Consider the following 18,237-nt stretch of genomic DNA (forward strand, 5'->3'; position numbering starts at 1 on the left):
TATAAGGCTAAACCTGAGCCTTAACGCTTTCCAGAAAGGCCTATTTCCTCGCTTTTCTTTGTAATGGTCATAGGTATTTTGTTACCTGCAAAGTGCACTGCTGCTCGGTGACTATGCTCTTCCTATAGACATAATTTAAATAAATGCAAAAATTGGAGAACAACAGTTGCAAGCAGGTAATCTCGCCTTCCTTCAGCACACCTTTGCTTTAATATGCATTTTTAATTGTGAGCATTTGAATTATCACTACTTTCATTTTTTAGAGCTATACTTTTACACATTATTCCTTTGAGAGCATTTCAAGATGATATTCATGATACTTAGTACAAGAGAAAAGACATAATTTAACTATTCGTGTATTTTAATTATTTCAGGGGCTGCAAATGTATGTTCTGACAAACGGAAAGGATGAGCCTTCAAACTTTTTCACAACAACCATTTGATAATAGTGAACTTTCACAGCTGTGGCAAATGGAAATTGAAGACACAGGGAGACTTACAAAAGGTGATCACTGTAGCATGCACCTCGAAGAAGAATTTAAGAAATTATCAATTAAAACTGAATCCCATAATTTAATTCAACATCGTGGCTTTGGTGACTGGGAATTTGTTCAGTGGTTCAATTTTGCTAGAGAAAGAAGTGCAGGGAAAACAGAATGCAAGAGTGATATTCCCAAAACTGCATATAAAACTAAAACCATACAGAGCAGTGACAATCTTCAGTTGACATCGCATTTAGAAAATAATTTTTGTTGCGAAGAGAGACTGTCATTTGGAAACTATGAAATCAATACCGCACATTACTCTGCATCTGGTGAAAAAAGGCAGCACTCACAGACAGATATAATTCAAAAGTGCAGTGTAGCCAGGAAGTGCAAAGTAAAAGGAATTGATCACCTGATAAAACTGAGCATACCTGAAACAATTAAGACCATAGCAAAATGTGATGAGACTGAATTTGGAGACTTTGGTACAATTTTATATAACGGTCCCCAGATAGAATTTATAGCTCAAACACATGGAAGAAGTAAAGGACGAACAAATGATAAATGTGAGTCTATAAATACATTTTGTGACACAATGGTCTCCTCTCTAAATTTAAAATGCATATTTAAAGACTTCATTTACAGTGGTTTTCATGAAAATTTGAAGTACATTGAGCCCAATGAAAATGAACTAGAAACGTTGGGAAAATGTCAACATCAATGCATTTGTGCTGAATTGTCTGCTAATAGATGTTTAAATTTGAAGGGCAAATTTAACTTAGAAATCCCTGAAGGTATAAGGTACTGCAAGCAACAAATAGCTAATATTCACAATCAGTCAATTGCATTTCAGTGTGGTATGGCTCAAACACTCTTGAAACTAGAGACAAAGCAACATCATTTTGATTGCCATTCAAGCATGCAGTGCAAAGCGGCTCAGCAAAACCTGCAACAGTTTTATGCCAAAGAACAAAATGTCGAAACGAATCACTATATTGGCAGACCTGCAAGAGGATTTGCTGAGTTCTGTGAAATGAAATTTACTTCTGCTATTAAAGGTGTTTCATCTATTTCAAACCAAGACTTGGAGAATGCCATATCCTGCTTTGATAGTGAGATTACATATGCCCACATAGCCTCTCATAGAAATTTGAAGAGAAAATTACAAATGAACATTAATGATGACTGGCAACTAAAGAAAAAGCGATACTTGGAATTTTCTATATATGCTGAATCTAATTCAATCAAAGATAATGTATACAACAGTTTATGCCAGAGTTTTCAAGATCCAAGTCAAAAAGTAACCTGCAAGATTGGCATTAAATGTAATGATCATTTGTTGTCCTCTCAGGCAAAAGGGGAGAAGTTAAAACATGTATGCACACAAAATGTAGAGAACTTAAACAATGCTAATAGAAAATATTGCAATGCAAAGAATGTTTACTCAGATGTGGGTTATTTCCTTTCTTCATTTTATATTTTATATCTCACATCTGATATCTCAACAGATAAAGAAAGCATTGTGTACAAACCAGCTGCCATAAATTATGTGTTTAAGAATCTACCTGCTGCTTCTGTTGTTAAACAGGGTGCACTAAGTACACTCAATAAAGAGAGGGAAAAATCAAAATCCTGCATAGAATTTAGGCTGGTATATTTACAAACAACCACACAAAAGAATTTGAAGAGAAAATTACATTTAAACAGAGATATTAACTGCAAACGAAAGTGTTTCTTGGCATTATCTACAGTTGCAGATGCTACTAGGCCTGAAGATAAGGAACATGGCACTTTCAGCATCAGTTTTGTACCTCAGTGTCAGAAAGTAATCAGCAATACTGGTACAAAATGTTGTGAGCTTGTTTCACCTTTTAAGACAATGAAGGAGAAATTGAAACGTGCAGTTGAAGCAAATAAGGAAATGTTAAATACTAATAACAGATCCCACGGCAAAAGAAAAAAACATTTCTTAATTACAGAGCATCTGATACTTCCAAGAGTATATATATTTGATCTCAGGAAATATATTTTTATCTGGTATTCTACCAATAGGAAACCTTTTTGTAACAGAACATATTATGACCAAATCCTTTTCATGGCATCAGTTTCAGTAACATCTGTGCTTCCTAAAAATCTACATCTACAGCACAATATCATCTTTGAGCCTGACTGTATATGCTTACCAAACTATGAAGACAGTTGCTATAATGCTTTTCTCACTAGGATATGTAATAGTTTAAAGCTGGTAAAATTATATACCCCAGACAGTAGAAAAATTGGAAACATTAATGATGATTACAACAAACAAAAGTGTTTGCAGAGTGATTTCTCAGTGCATGAATATATATGTTTAGCAAACTCCAATCATAATGTCCATTTTATTAGAGTGAACACCGAAGATTTTGTTTTAAACAGCCAGTTTGTCAGTATACCTCCTTGTCCTTTTACCATTACTGAAGATTGCTTTGATTGGTGCACTTCATTTTCAGTGGAGAAGTACCTTACTACAACAAACAGCATAGATAGGAAACAAAAGAACAATAAATCTGCACTTTATGTGATTTGCCTTTCAAATGTTGATGTCGAGAAAGAGTTAGATTTGATTTCTTCAGAAATGTCAATGATGCTAGGCAGTGAAACCAGTGTGAAACTAAATACACCTAGGAGAGGCAAACCTAGGGTTTCAAAAGAAAATATGATTGTTTATAGTGAGCATAGTGGCGTTGGTATAAACAAACGAAAAAGCCATAAAAACATTTTCCAATTCACAACAGAACTACCATACTCACCATCCAAATTGCATACCTGTCGTCCATGCAACACTTCATTACTGATGAAATCTGAGGGCAAAAAAGATGCAAAATATTTTCACTCCAAAAAACCTATTTCCTTTATGTCAGATACATTTGAAAAGATTGACCTATCCTCAGAATTTACAATCCTTGATAAAGTGGACTTTTTATCTGAAGGTCACTTTGGACAATGTGTTAAAGTTAGGTCTGTTCATAGTACTGTATCAAATGACCATAGTGGCTGTGATACAGGATTGTTAGGAACATCGTCCAGATTTCTGCCTACAAAAACAAATGTCCCCATAAATTCCAAAGCAAGGGAAATAGACAAACATGCAAGGGAACTCCGTGACAGTGATCAGTATTTAGAGAGCACAGGCTTATTTGTACAGTGTCCAGGTCAGGGTCTTCGACGAGAATCTACGAAGCATAGTGCTTCCACTGATAGGTGTCATGATAAAAATGTTCATGTATCCCAAAATGTTATCAGAAAAAGTACCATCACAAGCAAATGTGATCATTTTCAAGACTCACTGTGTGAAAACATACAACAAAGTTCCACTGCAAACGCAGATTTAAGGGAATCTGTATATAAAATATATACAACTGAAAGTGAGGTAATTTTGAATAAGAACCCAACAACCACTTTGACAGAATGGAACATAAATAGCATGTTGTATAAAACAGTTTCTAAGCACTTAGACATGAAACAATCCAGAGAACAGGTAGAGCGTTCAAAACAACCAGTACGTATGAACCTATTGACAGCTACTAACAATGTACCAGAAACTCTACTTGAGGAGACAACGGTTAGTGACAGAATGTTAATTACGTTTGGTAGTACATGTAAACAAATGTTGGAAACTGAATTCAGCATGCTAAATGATGCAGAGAATTCTATCGCAATCAAAGAAATTCCTTCTGATGACCAAACAAAAAACATTTTTGCAATGAAATCACAGTTTGATTTAGTATTAGAAGAGCTTGCCATGTTTAATGATATAAGCCTTGGGCAACAGAAAGAGACATACCAGGAAAAAGAAAGAAATGCACAATATCAAACGAAAACAAGGAACAATTCAGACTTTGAACCTTACATAAAAAGTATAGCTGGCAGCTGCCTTTCAGAAAATGTATTGCAGTGTGTAAGCTGTCACACACCACAAAATGAAAATATTTCAAACAAATACCTTGGTGTTTATAAAAGGAAAGTGCAAACTAGCAAGGAAGAGCAGGAAGTTCCTGATGAGTGTTCATATTATAGTACAACAGAGGATGAATCATTGTATTCAGCTACTAATGAAGGTAAGTGAACATGTATTTTATTGAATATATTCAGATTCTCCAAGAAGCAACAATACATTACTTAAGTCAAGAACACTAATTAAAGAAATTGCCTGGCATATCAGCAAAACATCAACTTACTTTATTAACAATATTATCACAACAAATTCAAAACACTAACCTTAAACAAATCACTTTATTTCTATTTAATATCATAGAGACACCATTCATTACATTTCTGTTTATTATCATAAAAGGACTCCTGGCTATCTAGTTTCAAAAGACATTAATTGCAATTCACTTGTTAATAACATGTTATAGAACAAAAACTAAAACGCCAAATGTACAGACGTATTTTCTGGTCACAAACCATGAGATTGGGTAAATTGCAGGGTTTCCAATGAGAAAATACTTTTTTTATAATGCACTAAACCCATTTAATGATTCAATACCATGTTAAAGAATTGCTACATTGGTTTAGGAAACCATTAGGAATGGCTAGTTGGAAGGAGCGTGGTTAGTACATCCTTCCCAAATGGCAATTCCTAATGGTATGCATTAATGTTTGGGATCCAACGCCAGTCACAAAACATTACGTTTGACCAATGATTGAAAGATGGTGGTGACCAGTTCGAAAATGTCTGACCTTTGGACCACTGCCACCACATAAAAATAGTTTAGGTTTAAAAACGTTCCTTTTTATAAACACATTCCATTTTCCTTTGGGAAAACAGGCTGCATTTAAAGAAAGAAAAAAAAATTGCTTTATTTAAAAGCAATCACAAACATGGTGGTTTGATTACCTCAGTGGGCTATCATCCCTGCGATGGCTGTGAATCATAGTAGGTCACAATTTGCAACCTACCTCATTAGCATTCATTCACTAGGTCGAATTTCAACCCACTTCTTTTCAGGATCCTGTTTACTGACCTTTTAGAACCTAGGTCAGTTCCCAAATACCATAAGACTCACACAAAATTGGCATTTAAATTATGACCACTTTTTGTGAAACCTGTCTTAGCACATCTGGCCCTTAGTTATATTTAGTTGTCTTCAATCTTGATTAAGGTATTGGGTTTTGTGGTGAAGTCTTAATAGTTCTTTTAAAAAAGAGAAAATCTTGTAATCTAGCCAGTGTATTAAACGAATTTTAGCTGCATTAATTGCACAATACAATGTGCTTTCTTTTGTATATGTTGTATCTATGGGCCACATTTATCAACATTATGAATAGCGATTACCTAATTGAAATTGTCTGCGAATCGCAATTAGTTAATCGACATTCCTAATGTATGAAACTCCAAGAGTTTTATTTAGTGATTCCCGGGAGGGGTCCCAAATCAGCCTACTTCATTAATATTAATGAGGTAGGTCGCAATTTGCAACCCCCTCGGAATCCCTAAAAATACGTGGATGGTGGCATGCTAGAGACCTTAGTGGACCACCATGCCTGGGATTGCTTTTCAATAAAGCATTATTTTTTTTAATGCAGCCCGTTTTCCTTAAAGGAAAAAAGGTTGCATTTCAAATTTTAAAAAAATGAAAAGTTTTCTTTTACTGTTTTGAGAGAAGGCAGTGGTCCCTGGGACAACTGCCTGCTCTTAAAATATGTTTGCCATCATTCCCCAAGGGGAAGGGGGTCCCTTGCGGACCCCTTCCCATTTGTGAATGGGATTTGGTGGTAAAATGCATTTTGTTTTTACTGTGTTCACGGTCACACACAAAACATTCATACATACCGCTCTGATTCAGTATTTGGATGGGATGCCCTAAACACTCCCCTTCAAAATATTGAATCGCAAACATCTTTTGTGATTCGGTAACAGGTTAACAAATCTCAAACTAGAGTTTGATACATAGGAAATGCCTTTTTTGCATTCACAAACGGCCCAGTTCTGCAAATTGGCCTGTTTGCAAATGCAATACAGGTTCATATATGTGGGCCTATATGTTATAAATGATTCTGGGTGGTCTGTTGTGATTAACAGCTAAGACATCCCCTCAATGTATTTGCCTTCTATTCATAACCTTTTTTATGGCATCTGATTTTCTCCTTTTTGCATTCTTCAATTATGTTGGATTTTTTAAATTTCACATTTTTCTAAGTTTACGGCGAAAGCAAAAATTCAATTATGTATTATCTGGAACATTCTCAAGAATGGAACTATAGTATAATGTAAATATGTGGAACAGTGGTTTACTATGGACTCATTCAGTATAAATTTGGAAGTTGGGTAGCATTTCAATTATTAGAAACTAATCACATTTTTATCATTTTTGCTATAAGACTCACTCCACTTAGATGTCCTTAACTGTCTTTGGTGCAGATGATCATTTTGTGAAGCAATGTATGAGACTGAAACATCGTAGACACTACAATATACAGACTAGCTCTCCGCCTACCTGTTAATGGATTCAACTTTGATTTGTCACAAATATCCATATCCAACTCTACTATTTGGACCATAATCATCTGTTTACTGGACATATACAGATTGTGTGATCACTAGTGACACTAACCACTTTTTCTTACATAATTTTGTGCTGGAATTATATAGTTATTCTGCATTGTTTCCACAATTAAATATGATTCTGTACAAATAGAGGCTAGCTCCTGCCTTCATGGTTAACATTAAGTGTTTCTAGTAATTGAATTCCTATCCAATTTCAGAATTTATGCTGATGGAGTCCTCATGAACCTCTGTTACCTATATTTACATTTCCCCAATTCCCCTTTGGCATAATGGGTTATTTTTGTGCTTTATACTATGGTATAATATAAGCCACGCTAATGATTATGAATAGTATTTCATGTTTTGGATCATTATTTCTAAGTCATCATCATCAACAACTTTTATTCGGCTTTATAAAAGAGAAACCATAAAAGTCATTCAAACATCAGTAAAATATCTCCAGGTCTAAAATTGACAAATATAATACAACCAAGTTAATCTAAACAGAAATACATGAATCACAGTACAAAATGTAATTGCAACTTTACCTGTCTGACAATGACCTCTAAAAAATTAAGCGTGTACAGAACAGTGTCGTTAGAAAGGAGTTGTAAAAAGATAGTAGCTGGTCTTACCCTAATAAAGCCTGCCTTATTAAGAACGGGGATAATAAATAACTTCCTAGGAACAGCATAAAAACTACAAAACATCAAAAAGTGCATCATGTCCTGAGGAGACTCACCTGCGCAGCCACAGGGCATGAGGCACTGACCTCTGGGGGAGCCACGAGGATGTGCCAAGAGAAAATGGAAAAGGTCAAGATGAAACAGCACCAGTAAAAAACGATCATGGTTGCTTTTAAGCCCTAAAAGATATGGCTCAGTGGTTGGAAGTTGTTAACACAATGTACTTCTTTTCCAGTGGATCCTCATCAACAGTCATAAGCACATGAATATTCACGCCTATGTGCGGGACCCCGGAAACACATCACATATATGTGACAACCATATATGTAGCTCTATATATATAAATATATATATATATCTCCATATATATAAAAAAACACAATGCAGCCTTCCATAGTCATGCCGAACAATGTTGCAAGAAATTCTCTTGTACAAAAAACACATTCCAATAAAAGCAGGGAGAAAGAAAGCCTCTGAAAACTGCTTTAATATACAACAGAAAACACAATCCTGCAAGGAATACTGAAAAAACCTTGCCAGCACATAGGCTGCATTGTAGAAACATTAGTGTAGAAAGCTGAAAAGCTAACCCACAGAAACACTTAGATAAACTGGCACCGTGCCTTTAAGGCAGCCATGACCCCTAGATTCCCATCATGCCTCAGGGGTGACAGTTAGGTCGGTTGTTCTTTCCGGCTCCTTCTGTCAGGGCCCTGGTTACTTCATTTTTACCTTTTTTCTGATTTCTGTCAGAAAATACTTCTATTTTTGTGTCAAAACCCTTTTACTTAGACGTCTTTTTGGTGTTGGAGTATTTCTCTACTGTGTTTCAGAGAGTTGAGCAATGTTTTTCAATCAGAAATGACCTCTATTTTTGACCCTTGCCCTTCCTGTGGCAAAAAGAAGGCTCAAACAGACTCCCATCCTGTCTGTATACTTTGCCTTCCTTCTGAACATAATCCTAAAACCTGCCAGCATTGCCAGCTGCTGTCCAAGAGAAGTCTGAAGAACAGGGAGGTGATTCGCCTCTATAGGCTGGCTGAGAAGAGAAAATCTCCTTCTAGAGGCACGTCTCTGATGAAGAAAAGGAAAGAGAGAGCCACCACTCCATCTAGAAGTAAGATTCCAGTATGCTCCCCATCGGCGTCGAGCTCAGCGCCTCAAATCCCTTCATCGGCAATGAAAACGTCGACGAGAAGACGAGAGAACACCGGTTGTTCACAAAGAACAAAGGTACATTAGATCCTCCACCGTAGTCAACCCGGCGACGATTGGTGTCGAGGAGTCGCTCTCCGTTGGCGCGGGTTCGCCCAACGTCGTGAAGCAGATCTCCGTCGTTGCTGTCTATTCGGCGTCCAACGTCGAGACAGGCTCCACCGTCGCAGGGTCTCCAGGGATCGACGTCGAAGCAAACGTCTCCGTTGCCATCAACCAGGCGGCGGTCAACTTCGAGACTCGCCTCATCACCTGAGGCTAGGCACTCATCCTCTCTGTCGTCGTCCAAGCAGCGTTCAACATCGAAGGCTCGATCCTCTCCGACTGCGAGGGATTCGATGTCGAAACCAAGAGTGAAATATACCAAACGTCGTTGGGCGTCGAGAAGGCGGTCTCCGTCGACGATGAGGAGTGCCCCGATCTCGACTCTACTGACTTCTAGAAGACGGTCAGCGTCGAGAGAAAGATCGACGTCTAGAAGGATTTCTCCATCCACCCGCTCATCGTTGAGGTCTACTGCACACTCAACGTCAAAAGCAAGGTCTATGGGCTCCAGACATTCAACGTCACACCATATAACATCAGAACACACTGAGAGATCAATGTCAAGGAGACGATCAGGTTCTAGGGACTCACCAGTGATGGTGACACGGAGCCGATCGACATCGAGACACTCACCATCAACGTCACATCGCTCTTCAAGACGCTGATCACGCTCCAGAAGCCGCAGAGAGTCCTCTCACTCCATTTGGAGCTCACCCCAGACAATTGAGTCTTCACGCAGCACTTCTGTTCATTCGCATGAGCCTCCAAGATCTCCGCCAAGAGGTTCTCTGTACGGACAGTGATCTCCTTCAATCCATATCCCTCCCAGATGGCTACAACCTCTCCATCATTGGCAGCCAGTGCCTGCAGGTCATGCTCAATGGGCTACGGACTACTCCAGTCCACTGCACAGATCACCATTGCAGCGTCTGGTGCAGAAAGTGGATAGGTCACCCACCACTCAGACCAGAGAACACCGAGGCAGATCCCCTGAACGCAGGTTGCATCACAAGAGGAGACGTACGCCATCTTGGTCTTCCTCTTCAACACACTCATCCAAAAGGGATTAGTCACCTACCCTGACGGATAGTCCTCCTTCCAGATTGTTGCCTATTGATGATGTGAACACTTTTCATGATGTTCTCACCAGAGGAGCTCAAAAACTGGGCATCACCATGTCAGCTCCTCAGACAACCACATCCATCATTTTCAAGACCCTCCATCAGAGGTCTGCAGTGAGGTAATTACTCGCTTTGGTCCCTGGTATCATCGAGCCGGTAATGGATATCTTCCTCGCTCCATCATCGGCTAAAGCAGCTCCAGCCTAGGTCCTAAAAAAATATAAACCAGCTGCATCAGATCCTCTTTTCCTCAAATCTGATCCACCTCCGGACTCTGTCATTATAGCAGAGGCAAAGAAGACACACACAGTTGCATCTTCCTCCTCCGCTCCTCCAGGTAAAGAGAGTAGAGCACAAGATTTGTTGTATCGGAATGCTTGTGGCTCTGCAGCGTCTTCTCTTCAGGTGTCCAACGCTGCGGCTCTGCTAAGCCGTTATGACAGATCCTTATGGGATTCACTGGAGCGCTTCAAGGACAAACTCCCAAGATGAACAGGACTTTTCTGAGATTCTCCAGGAAGGGGTTCTGGTGGCCAACCAGGTAATCAGCACTGAAGCAGATGGTGCATCTTTGGCAGCTCACTCTTATGCACCTGGCATATGTACACAACGATCTTACTGGTTACGTCTCACAGCGTTAAAACCGGAGGCGCAACAGCGCATCCTGAACCTCCCGTTTTCTGGCACTTCACTGTTTGGTCCACACACAGAGGAAGAAATGGATAGAATGAAAGCCGAATTTGACACCTTAAAGGTTGTGGGCCTGGAAAAGAAAAAGGAGCTTAGGAGGCAATACAGGCTCTACAATTGGAAAAATTACCAACAGCGGGTTCAAACCCCTCAATGGTCACAAAACAAACAGGGCAAATCCCAGTACAGAGGCCGTCATTCCTCAAGAGGAAGAGAAGGACATCAACAGCAGTCCTCCACTGCAACAAAAACTCCAGGAAAGCAATGAATCCTCTAGCACCGTTGCACACTCCAGTGGGAGGAAGTATTTCAAGTTACATTCAAGAGTGGCGCAACATAACCAACGATCAGTGGGTGCTATATACAAAAATATGGGTACACACCACGTTTTTGGCTGTCCCCAAGAGACATTCCTCCAGTAAACTCTTGTCATCTACATCTAGACCTCCTGCATCAGGAAGTGTCGACTCGCCTCGAGAAACCATCAATAGAAGAGGTCCCTCCTACACAGAGAGGAAAAGGAGTTTATTCACGATACTTCCTTGTTCGGAAAAAAAACAACCGAACAAGTTCAGACCAATTCTAGATCTACGTTCTGTGAACAAGTTCATCAAAAAGGAAAAGTATTGAATGTTGACGCTCCACCAAATATTCCCACATCTGAAGAAAGGCGATTGGATGTGTTTGGTGGACCTTCAGAATGCATACTTTCACATCCCAATCACAACATGGCATCGCAAGTTCTTGCGATTCATGGTGGGAACAAAACATTACCAGTTCAAGATCTTACCCTTCGGTCTAAAATCGGCTCCTAGGGTACTCACCAAATGCATGGCAGTAGTAGCGGCAGCATTACATCACCAACGCCTGTTCGTATATACATACCTGGACGACTGGCTGTTGAAAGGATCATCTCCTCAAATGGTGCAGGAACACCTTCACATCTGTCTGGATCTCCTTCAGCGCTTAGGCCTGCATGTCAACTTGGACAAGTCGATCCTTCAGCCGACTCAATCACTCCACTATCTGGGCGCCAACCTCAACTCCGACCTTGGAAAAGTGTTTTCTTTGGGGAGAGATTGTCATCAATGAGAGACAAAGGCAACATCATCCTTCAAGCTCATTAGCCATCAGTAAGACAGGGTGCTTCTCTGCTGGGATCAATGGCCTCATGCATTTTTCTCATACCAACACCAGATTGAGGATGAGACTGTTACAGCAAGATCTCGAAGACAAATGGCATCAATCTTCGGGTCAGTGGAACGACTAGATTCTCCTCTCTCCTGCAGCAAAAAAGTCCATTCTCTCGTGGCTGCAACCACAGAACTTTCTGGTGGGAGTTCCTTTGCACCAACCTCTGCCAGAACAATCCCTGATCAGGGATGCGTCATTTCAGGGCTGGGGAGCGCATCTGGGTCATCTGCAAACTCAGGGCAGATGGACCAACAGAGAACAGACGTATCACATCAATATGCTGCAACCGGGGGGCGGTTCATTTAGCCCTCAAGGCTTTTCAGCCATCAATTCAGTCCGGATAGATCGTAGTACAAGCGGACAATACAACCACCATGTATTACTTGAACAAACAAGGTGGAACATGCTCTTGCCCTTTGTCTCTCGAATCTCGATCTGGCACTGGCTGCTAATCAGGAACCTATCGATCACGGCGGTCCATCTGCCGGGAGATCAGAACAAGCGAGCAGACAGCCCTCAGTCATCACTTCCAAGAGCAAGATGACGGGGTGCTCAAAGAAGAAGTGGTGGCAGACATCTTTCATCAATGGGGTCATCCTTTCATCGACCTCTTTGCAGACGATCAAAACAGAAAATGCCACGCCTTCGCATCCAGGTTTTACCAACCAGAAACGAGGGGGAATGTTCTTTTGATAGATCGGTCAGGGACATTTTTATATGCCTTTCCACCCCTCTCTCTCATTCCGAAGGTTGTGGCCAAATTCTGCGATCCAGAATGAAGATGATCCTCATAGCACCGGACTGGCCTCGCAAATGGTGGTATCCGGACATGTTGCAACTCTTGGTTTACCCGCATCGGAGACTTCCGTGCCGGCCGGACCTTCGCACCAAAATGGGAGGGAAGATTTTGTACCCCAGCCTTCCCTCGCTCAGTTTGACAGCATGGCTCCTGTAGTCCTGCAGTACGGACATTTGAACCTTCCTCAGGAGTGCATGGACACTTTAAGGGAGTCAAAGAGACCTTCCACAAGAACCTCATACTCTCTTAAAAGGTTTTACTTGTGGTGTATCCATTACGGTTGGAGTCCAATTAACGGGCAAGAGGAGGTAATCTTGCCATATTTACTCTACTTGGCCAAATCTGGTTTGAAGTATTCTTCCATAAAAGTACATTTGGTGGCTATCACAGCATATCGTAAATCACCCAACCAACCTTCTTTCTTTCAACTTCAGGCGGTCAAGGATTTCCTACAGGGTTTGAAAAAGGTGTATCCTCCTGTTCGACCTCCTTCTCCTCCCTGGGAGTTAAATCTAGTCTTGTCAAAATTGATGGAACCTCCATTTGAACCCATTCATAAGGTCACATTACAACACCTTTCTTGGAAAGTAGCCTTTCTAGTAGCAGTTACATCAGCATGCAGAGTGAGTGAAATACAAGCACTCTGTTCCAAAGAACCCTATACGGTTTTCCACCATAATAGGGTGGTTATGCGAACTCACCCTTCCTTCTACCCAAGGTTGTGTCGGAGTTCCATGTTAATTAGATGATTTCTCTACCCTCTTTCTTTCCAAATCCTACTACACCAGCGGAAAGGAGTCTTCATTCGCTAGACCTCAAGAGGGTTCTCAAATTCTATTTGGAGGCAACGAAATCCAGTAGAAAAGCTGATCAATTGTTTGTAAACTATTGCTCTGTTAGAACAGGCTTTCCAGGTTCTAAAAGATCAGTTTCAAGATGGATAGTATCTTGCATAAAGTTGGCCTACCACATAGCAAATAAGCCTCTGCTTGCCTCCTCTAAAGCTCACTCTACTAGGGGCAAAACTGCTACGGTTGCATTCCTACGCAATGTACTGATGGCCGAGATTTGCAAGGCTGCAACTTGGAAATCGGTCCATTCGTTTACCAGACATTACTGTCTGGATTCTGCCTCCAGAGCAGATACCCAAGTGGGCCAGGCCTCCTTGAGGAATCTGTTCCAATGGTAACCTATTTGAGTCTGTATAGGCCTTATGGCTGCTATGTATCTTGATGGTACTCTGTTTACTTGCCCGCAGGATGAGGGGATGGGCTTGCAATTCTATTCATGTGCTTATGACTATTGATGAGGATCCCCTGGAAGAGAAGGATAAGTTACTTACCTGTAATCCTAGTTCTCATACAAGGGTATCCTCATCAAAGTCATAAGCAACCCACCCACCTCCCCGGGCAAGTGAACATGACACATACATCGCTTTGTAAAATGGTCTGCGGATATCCACAAAAAACAACTGACCTAACTGTCACCCCTGAGGGGTGATGGAAAGCTAGGCGTCATAGCTGCCTTAAAGGCATGGTGCCAGTTTATCTGAGTGTTTCTGTGGGTTAGCTTTTCAGCTTTCTACACTAATGTTTCTACAATGCAGCCCATGTGCTGGCAATGTTTTTTTCATTATTCCTTGCAGGACTGTTCTTTCTGCTGTATATTGAAGCAGTTTTCAAAGGCTTTCTTTATCCTTGCTTTTATTGGAATGTGTTTATGTACAAGAGAATTTCTTGAAAAATTGCTCAGCATGACTATGTAAGGCTACATTGTGTGGTTTTATATATATATATGGATATATATATATATATATATATATATATATATATATATATATATATATATATATATATATATATATATATATATATATATATATATATAACGAGCAATGCGCCAGGCGCTTCAGGAGGGCTACCCACAGCGTATCCAACCATCCAGTCTTTCTTTGCCCCATTAGCTACACAGCTTTCCTCCAGAGTGATAACAAGGAAGTCCGACGCGTTTCGGGGCAGACACGCCCCTTCCTCATGGACTGCTGCAATAAGCACATTCCACCCACCATGATGATTTAAATGCATTTTATTTAAATCGGGCCGCCCTGAGTGGGCGTTGCTCTTCATGACGCTACACAGCATGCTGGTAGCTGTAGTTCGTATGGCGAGTGTAATAGTGTTCCTTCAGTAGGCTGTGCATTATTGTTTTTATAAGTCATCTTGATTCATTACCCTTAGTTTTCAAGGTTGGAGGTAGCTTGTGAGGCTGATGTTCTTTAAAATCGATGCGCTGTGCTGAATGAGCAAGGAAGGGTTTCCTCGCTCCAGTCCCCGACTTCAGAGGCTTGAGCGTCTGTCGAGGTGGAGCCCCTCCCACGGTCATGGCAGACCGGAGAAAAATAAACGAGCAATGCGCCAGGCGCTTCAGGAGGGCTACCCACAGCGTATCCAACCATCCAGTCTTTCTTTGCCCCATCAGCTACACAGCTTTCCTCCAGAGTGATAACAAGGAAGTCCGACGCGTTTCGGGGCAGACACGCCCCTTCCTCATGGACTGCTGCAATAAGCACATTCCACCCACCATGATGATTTAAATGCATTTTATTTAAATCGGGCCGCCCTGAGTGGGCGTTGCTCTTCATGACGCTACACAGCATGCTGGTAGCTGTAGTTCGTATGGCGAGTGTAATAGTGTTCCTTCAGTAGGCTGTGCATTATTGTTTTTATAAGTCATCTTGATTCATTACCCTTAGTTTTCAAGGTTGGAGGTAGCTTGTGAGGCTGATGTTCTTTAAAATCGATGCGCTGTGCTGAATGAGCAAGGAAGGGTTTCCTCGCTCCAGTCCCCGACTTCAGAGGCTTGAGCGTCTGTCGAGGTGGAGCCCCTCCCACGGTCATGGCAGACCGGAGAAAAATAAACGAGCAATGCGCCAGGCGCTTCAGGAGGGCTACCCACAGCGTATCCAACCATCCAGTCTTTCTTTGCCCCATCAGCTACACAGCTTTCCTCCAGAGTGATAACAAGGAAGTCCGACGCGTTTCGGGGCAGACACGCCCCTTCCTCATGGACTGCTGCAATAAGCACATTCCACCCACCATGATGATTTAAATGCATTTTATTTAAATCGGGCCGCCCTGAGTGGGCGTTGCTCTTCATGACGCTACACAGCATGCTGGTAGCTGTAGTTCGTATGGCGAGTGTAATAGTGTTCCTTCAGTAGGCTGTGCATTATTGTTTTTATAAGTCATCTTGATTCATTACCCTTAGTTTTCAAGGTTGGAGGTAGCTTGTGAGGCTGATGTTCTTTAAAATCGATGCGCTGTGCTGAATGAGCAAGGAAGGGTTTCCTCGCTCCAGTCCCCGACTTCAGAGGCTTGAGCGTCTGTCGAGGTGGAGCCCCTCCCACGGTCATGGCAGACCGGAGAAAAATAAACGAGCAATGCGCCAGGCGCTTCAGGAGGGCTACCCACAGCGTATCCAACCATCCATCATCATGGTGCACCTTGGGGGGTGAAAACAACAAAAGAAAAAAAAGAACCAGTTTTTTTTGCAGAGGAAATTTGTAAAAAGAGATTAAACAGCATATTAGCCGAATTAGAATATTATTTGCTTGAGGCACTGCGACAATCTTTTTCTATTAATAATGGGTAGATTAAAAATCCAGACTTGGAATGTCGGAGGCTTATTAACCGGAGATAAACGAAGACGAATGACTGAATTGCTTAAATTGGCTCCAGTAGACATACTTTGTCTTCAGGAAACGCATTTGCCATGGGACAAAAAATCATGGTTGAATATTAATGGGTATAATTTATTAGCGGTCTCCACACAGACTTCAAATATAAGGGGGGTGGCAATACTTGGAAAAATAAATTTGGGGTTAAGTGTGCGACATCTATCAGACTCCCATGGCAGATGGGTTATTGCTAAACTGGCCTGTGGTATAAACATCTGTACAGTCTATGGCTCAAATCTAGACGATTCCACAATTTTTGAAGAATTAGAGACTGAGCTGCCTACATGGCAGGGCCCATTAATTCTATGTGGAGATTTCAATATCTCACTAATACCACCATTGTCTAATCTCCCCTCAAAAACAAAATATCAAGGACGTAAACCCAAAGTTTACAAAACCCTCAGTAGACTTATTAGTAATCTTGGGCTGACAGATTTGTGGTTACATAACAATCCACGTGATCAAGGTTCCACCTATTTCTCTCATCCCCATCAAAAGCAGGTCCGTATTGATTATATTTTTGTAACCGCTGACCTTATTCCACTATCAACTATAAAAAGAATGCCAAGAATAATCTCAGATCATAATGCTTTAATTTGTGCAGTTACATTTAATCCTTTTATTACTCAATATAGGTCTTGGTCATTTGACCGGAAACTACTATCCAACACTGAATTCATCTTGCATATTAAAAAATGGTCTGAGGAATTTTTCAACATTAATCGTTTTAGTGCTTCCAGAAATATAGTCTGGGATTCATATAAATCTGCTTTAAGAGGTGAGATCTCTAGTTTCCAACATGCAGCACGAAACAAAGCTAGAAAACTCTACGAAATAAAGTTAAACGAGTTAACGAAAGCTGAAATAGAACATACGTGTTTAATAGAGCAGAATAAAGAATCCCATAAACAATGGCTTCGGGTGGCGGTTTTGAAAGCTGAGCTTAATACTGAACTAAGCCAAAAAGCCGCCCAAACTTATAGAGCGTATAGGAAGAAGGTTTACGAGACGGGTGAAAAAATAGGCAAACAACTGGCCCTTCGTACACGTCAAAAAAATGTGCATAATAATATTATTTCCATTGTAGAAGGTGGACGTACTTATGTTCAGTCTATAGATATTATTACCCAATTTCAACAGTATTATCAGAAATTATATTCTGAAGAAGGGAATAATTCCGAAAAAGATATAGATATGTTTTTGGCTGGCTTCCTTAACGATACGGCAACCACTAATTTGCTGGATGATGAGATGAGAGAGGTACTTGAAGCTGAGATTACTATTGATGAAGTTGTAGAAGCCTTATCACTTTTATCCTCGGGCAAAGCAGCAGGCCCCGATAAATTGCCAATCGAGATTTATAAGATTCTTAGCCCCATATTGAGCCCTTTATTACTAGACTTATTCCTAGGTGTACAGTATAATGGCATTCCCCCACCTTCTTGGGATGAGGCTAGTATTATAGTATTTCCCAAGAAGGGAAAATCGCCCGAACAGTTGACTTCGTATCGACCCATCTCATTGATAAATTCGGACTCCAAATTATACGCCAAAGTGATGGCTCTCAGACTCAGCAGGGTCATTGGGCATCTGGTTTCTCCGTGGCAGCATGGCTTCGTTCCGGGTAAGGGGACAACGGATCATATTCGTCGTGCTATCGCTCTATTCGATGCCATGTCGGTCACGGGGGATCAGATGTCTATGATCCTGCTTGACGCTGAGAAAGCCTTTGATCGT

At 40.9% G+C, this 18,237-nt stretch overlaps 1 protein-coding gene across 2 annotated transcripts in view; it reads left to right on the forward strand.

The window, feature by feature from the left end:
* Positions 1-18,237, forward strand: part of RAD51AP2 (RAD51 associated protein 2) — a 244,138-nt gene that overhangs the window by 144,326 nt on the left and 81,575 nt on the right. For both annotated transcript variants that reach the window (XM_078647762.1, XM_078647761.1), the window contains one exon: positions 375-4,582. In XM_078647762.1, coding sequence (XP_078503888.1) covers positions 409-4,582 — 4,174 coding nt within the window. In that variant the 5' untranslated portion in view covers positions 375-408. The remainder of the gene's footprint in view (positions 1-374; positions 4,583-18,237) is intronic.

The sequence above is a fragment of the Lissotriton helveticus genome, chromosome 6, assembly GCF_964261635.1.
Source record: "Lissotriton helveticus chromosome 6, aLisHel1.1, whole genome shotgun sequence".
Taxonomy (NCBI): Eukaryota; Metazoa; Chordata; class Amphibia; order Caudata; family Salamandridae; genus Lissotriton; species Lissotriton helveticus.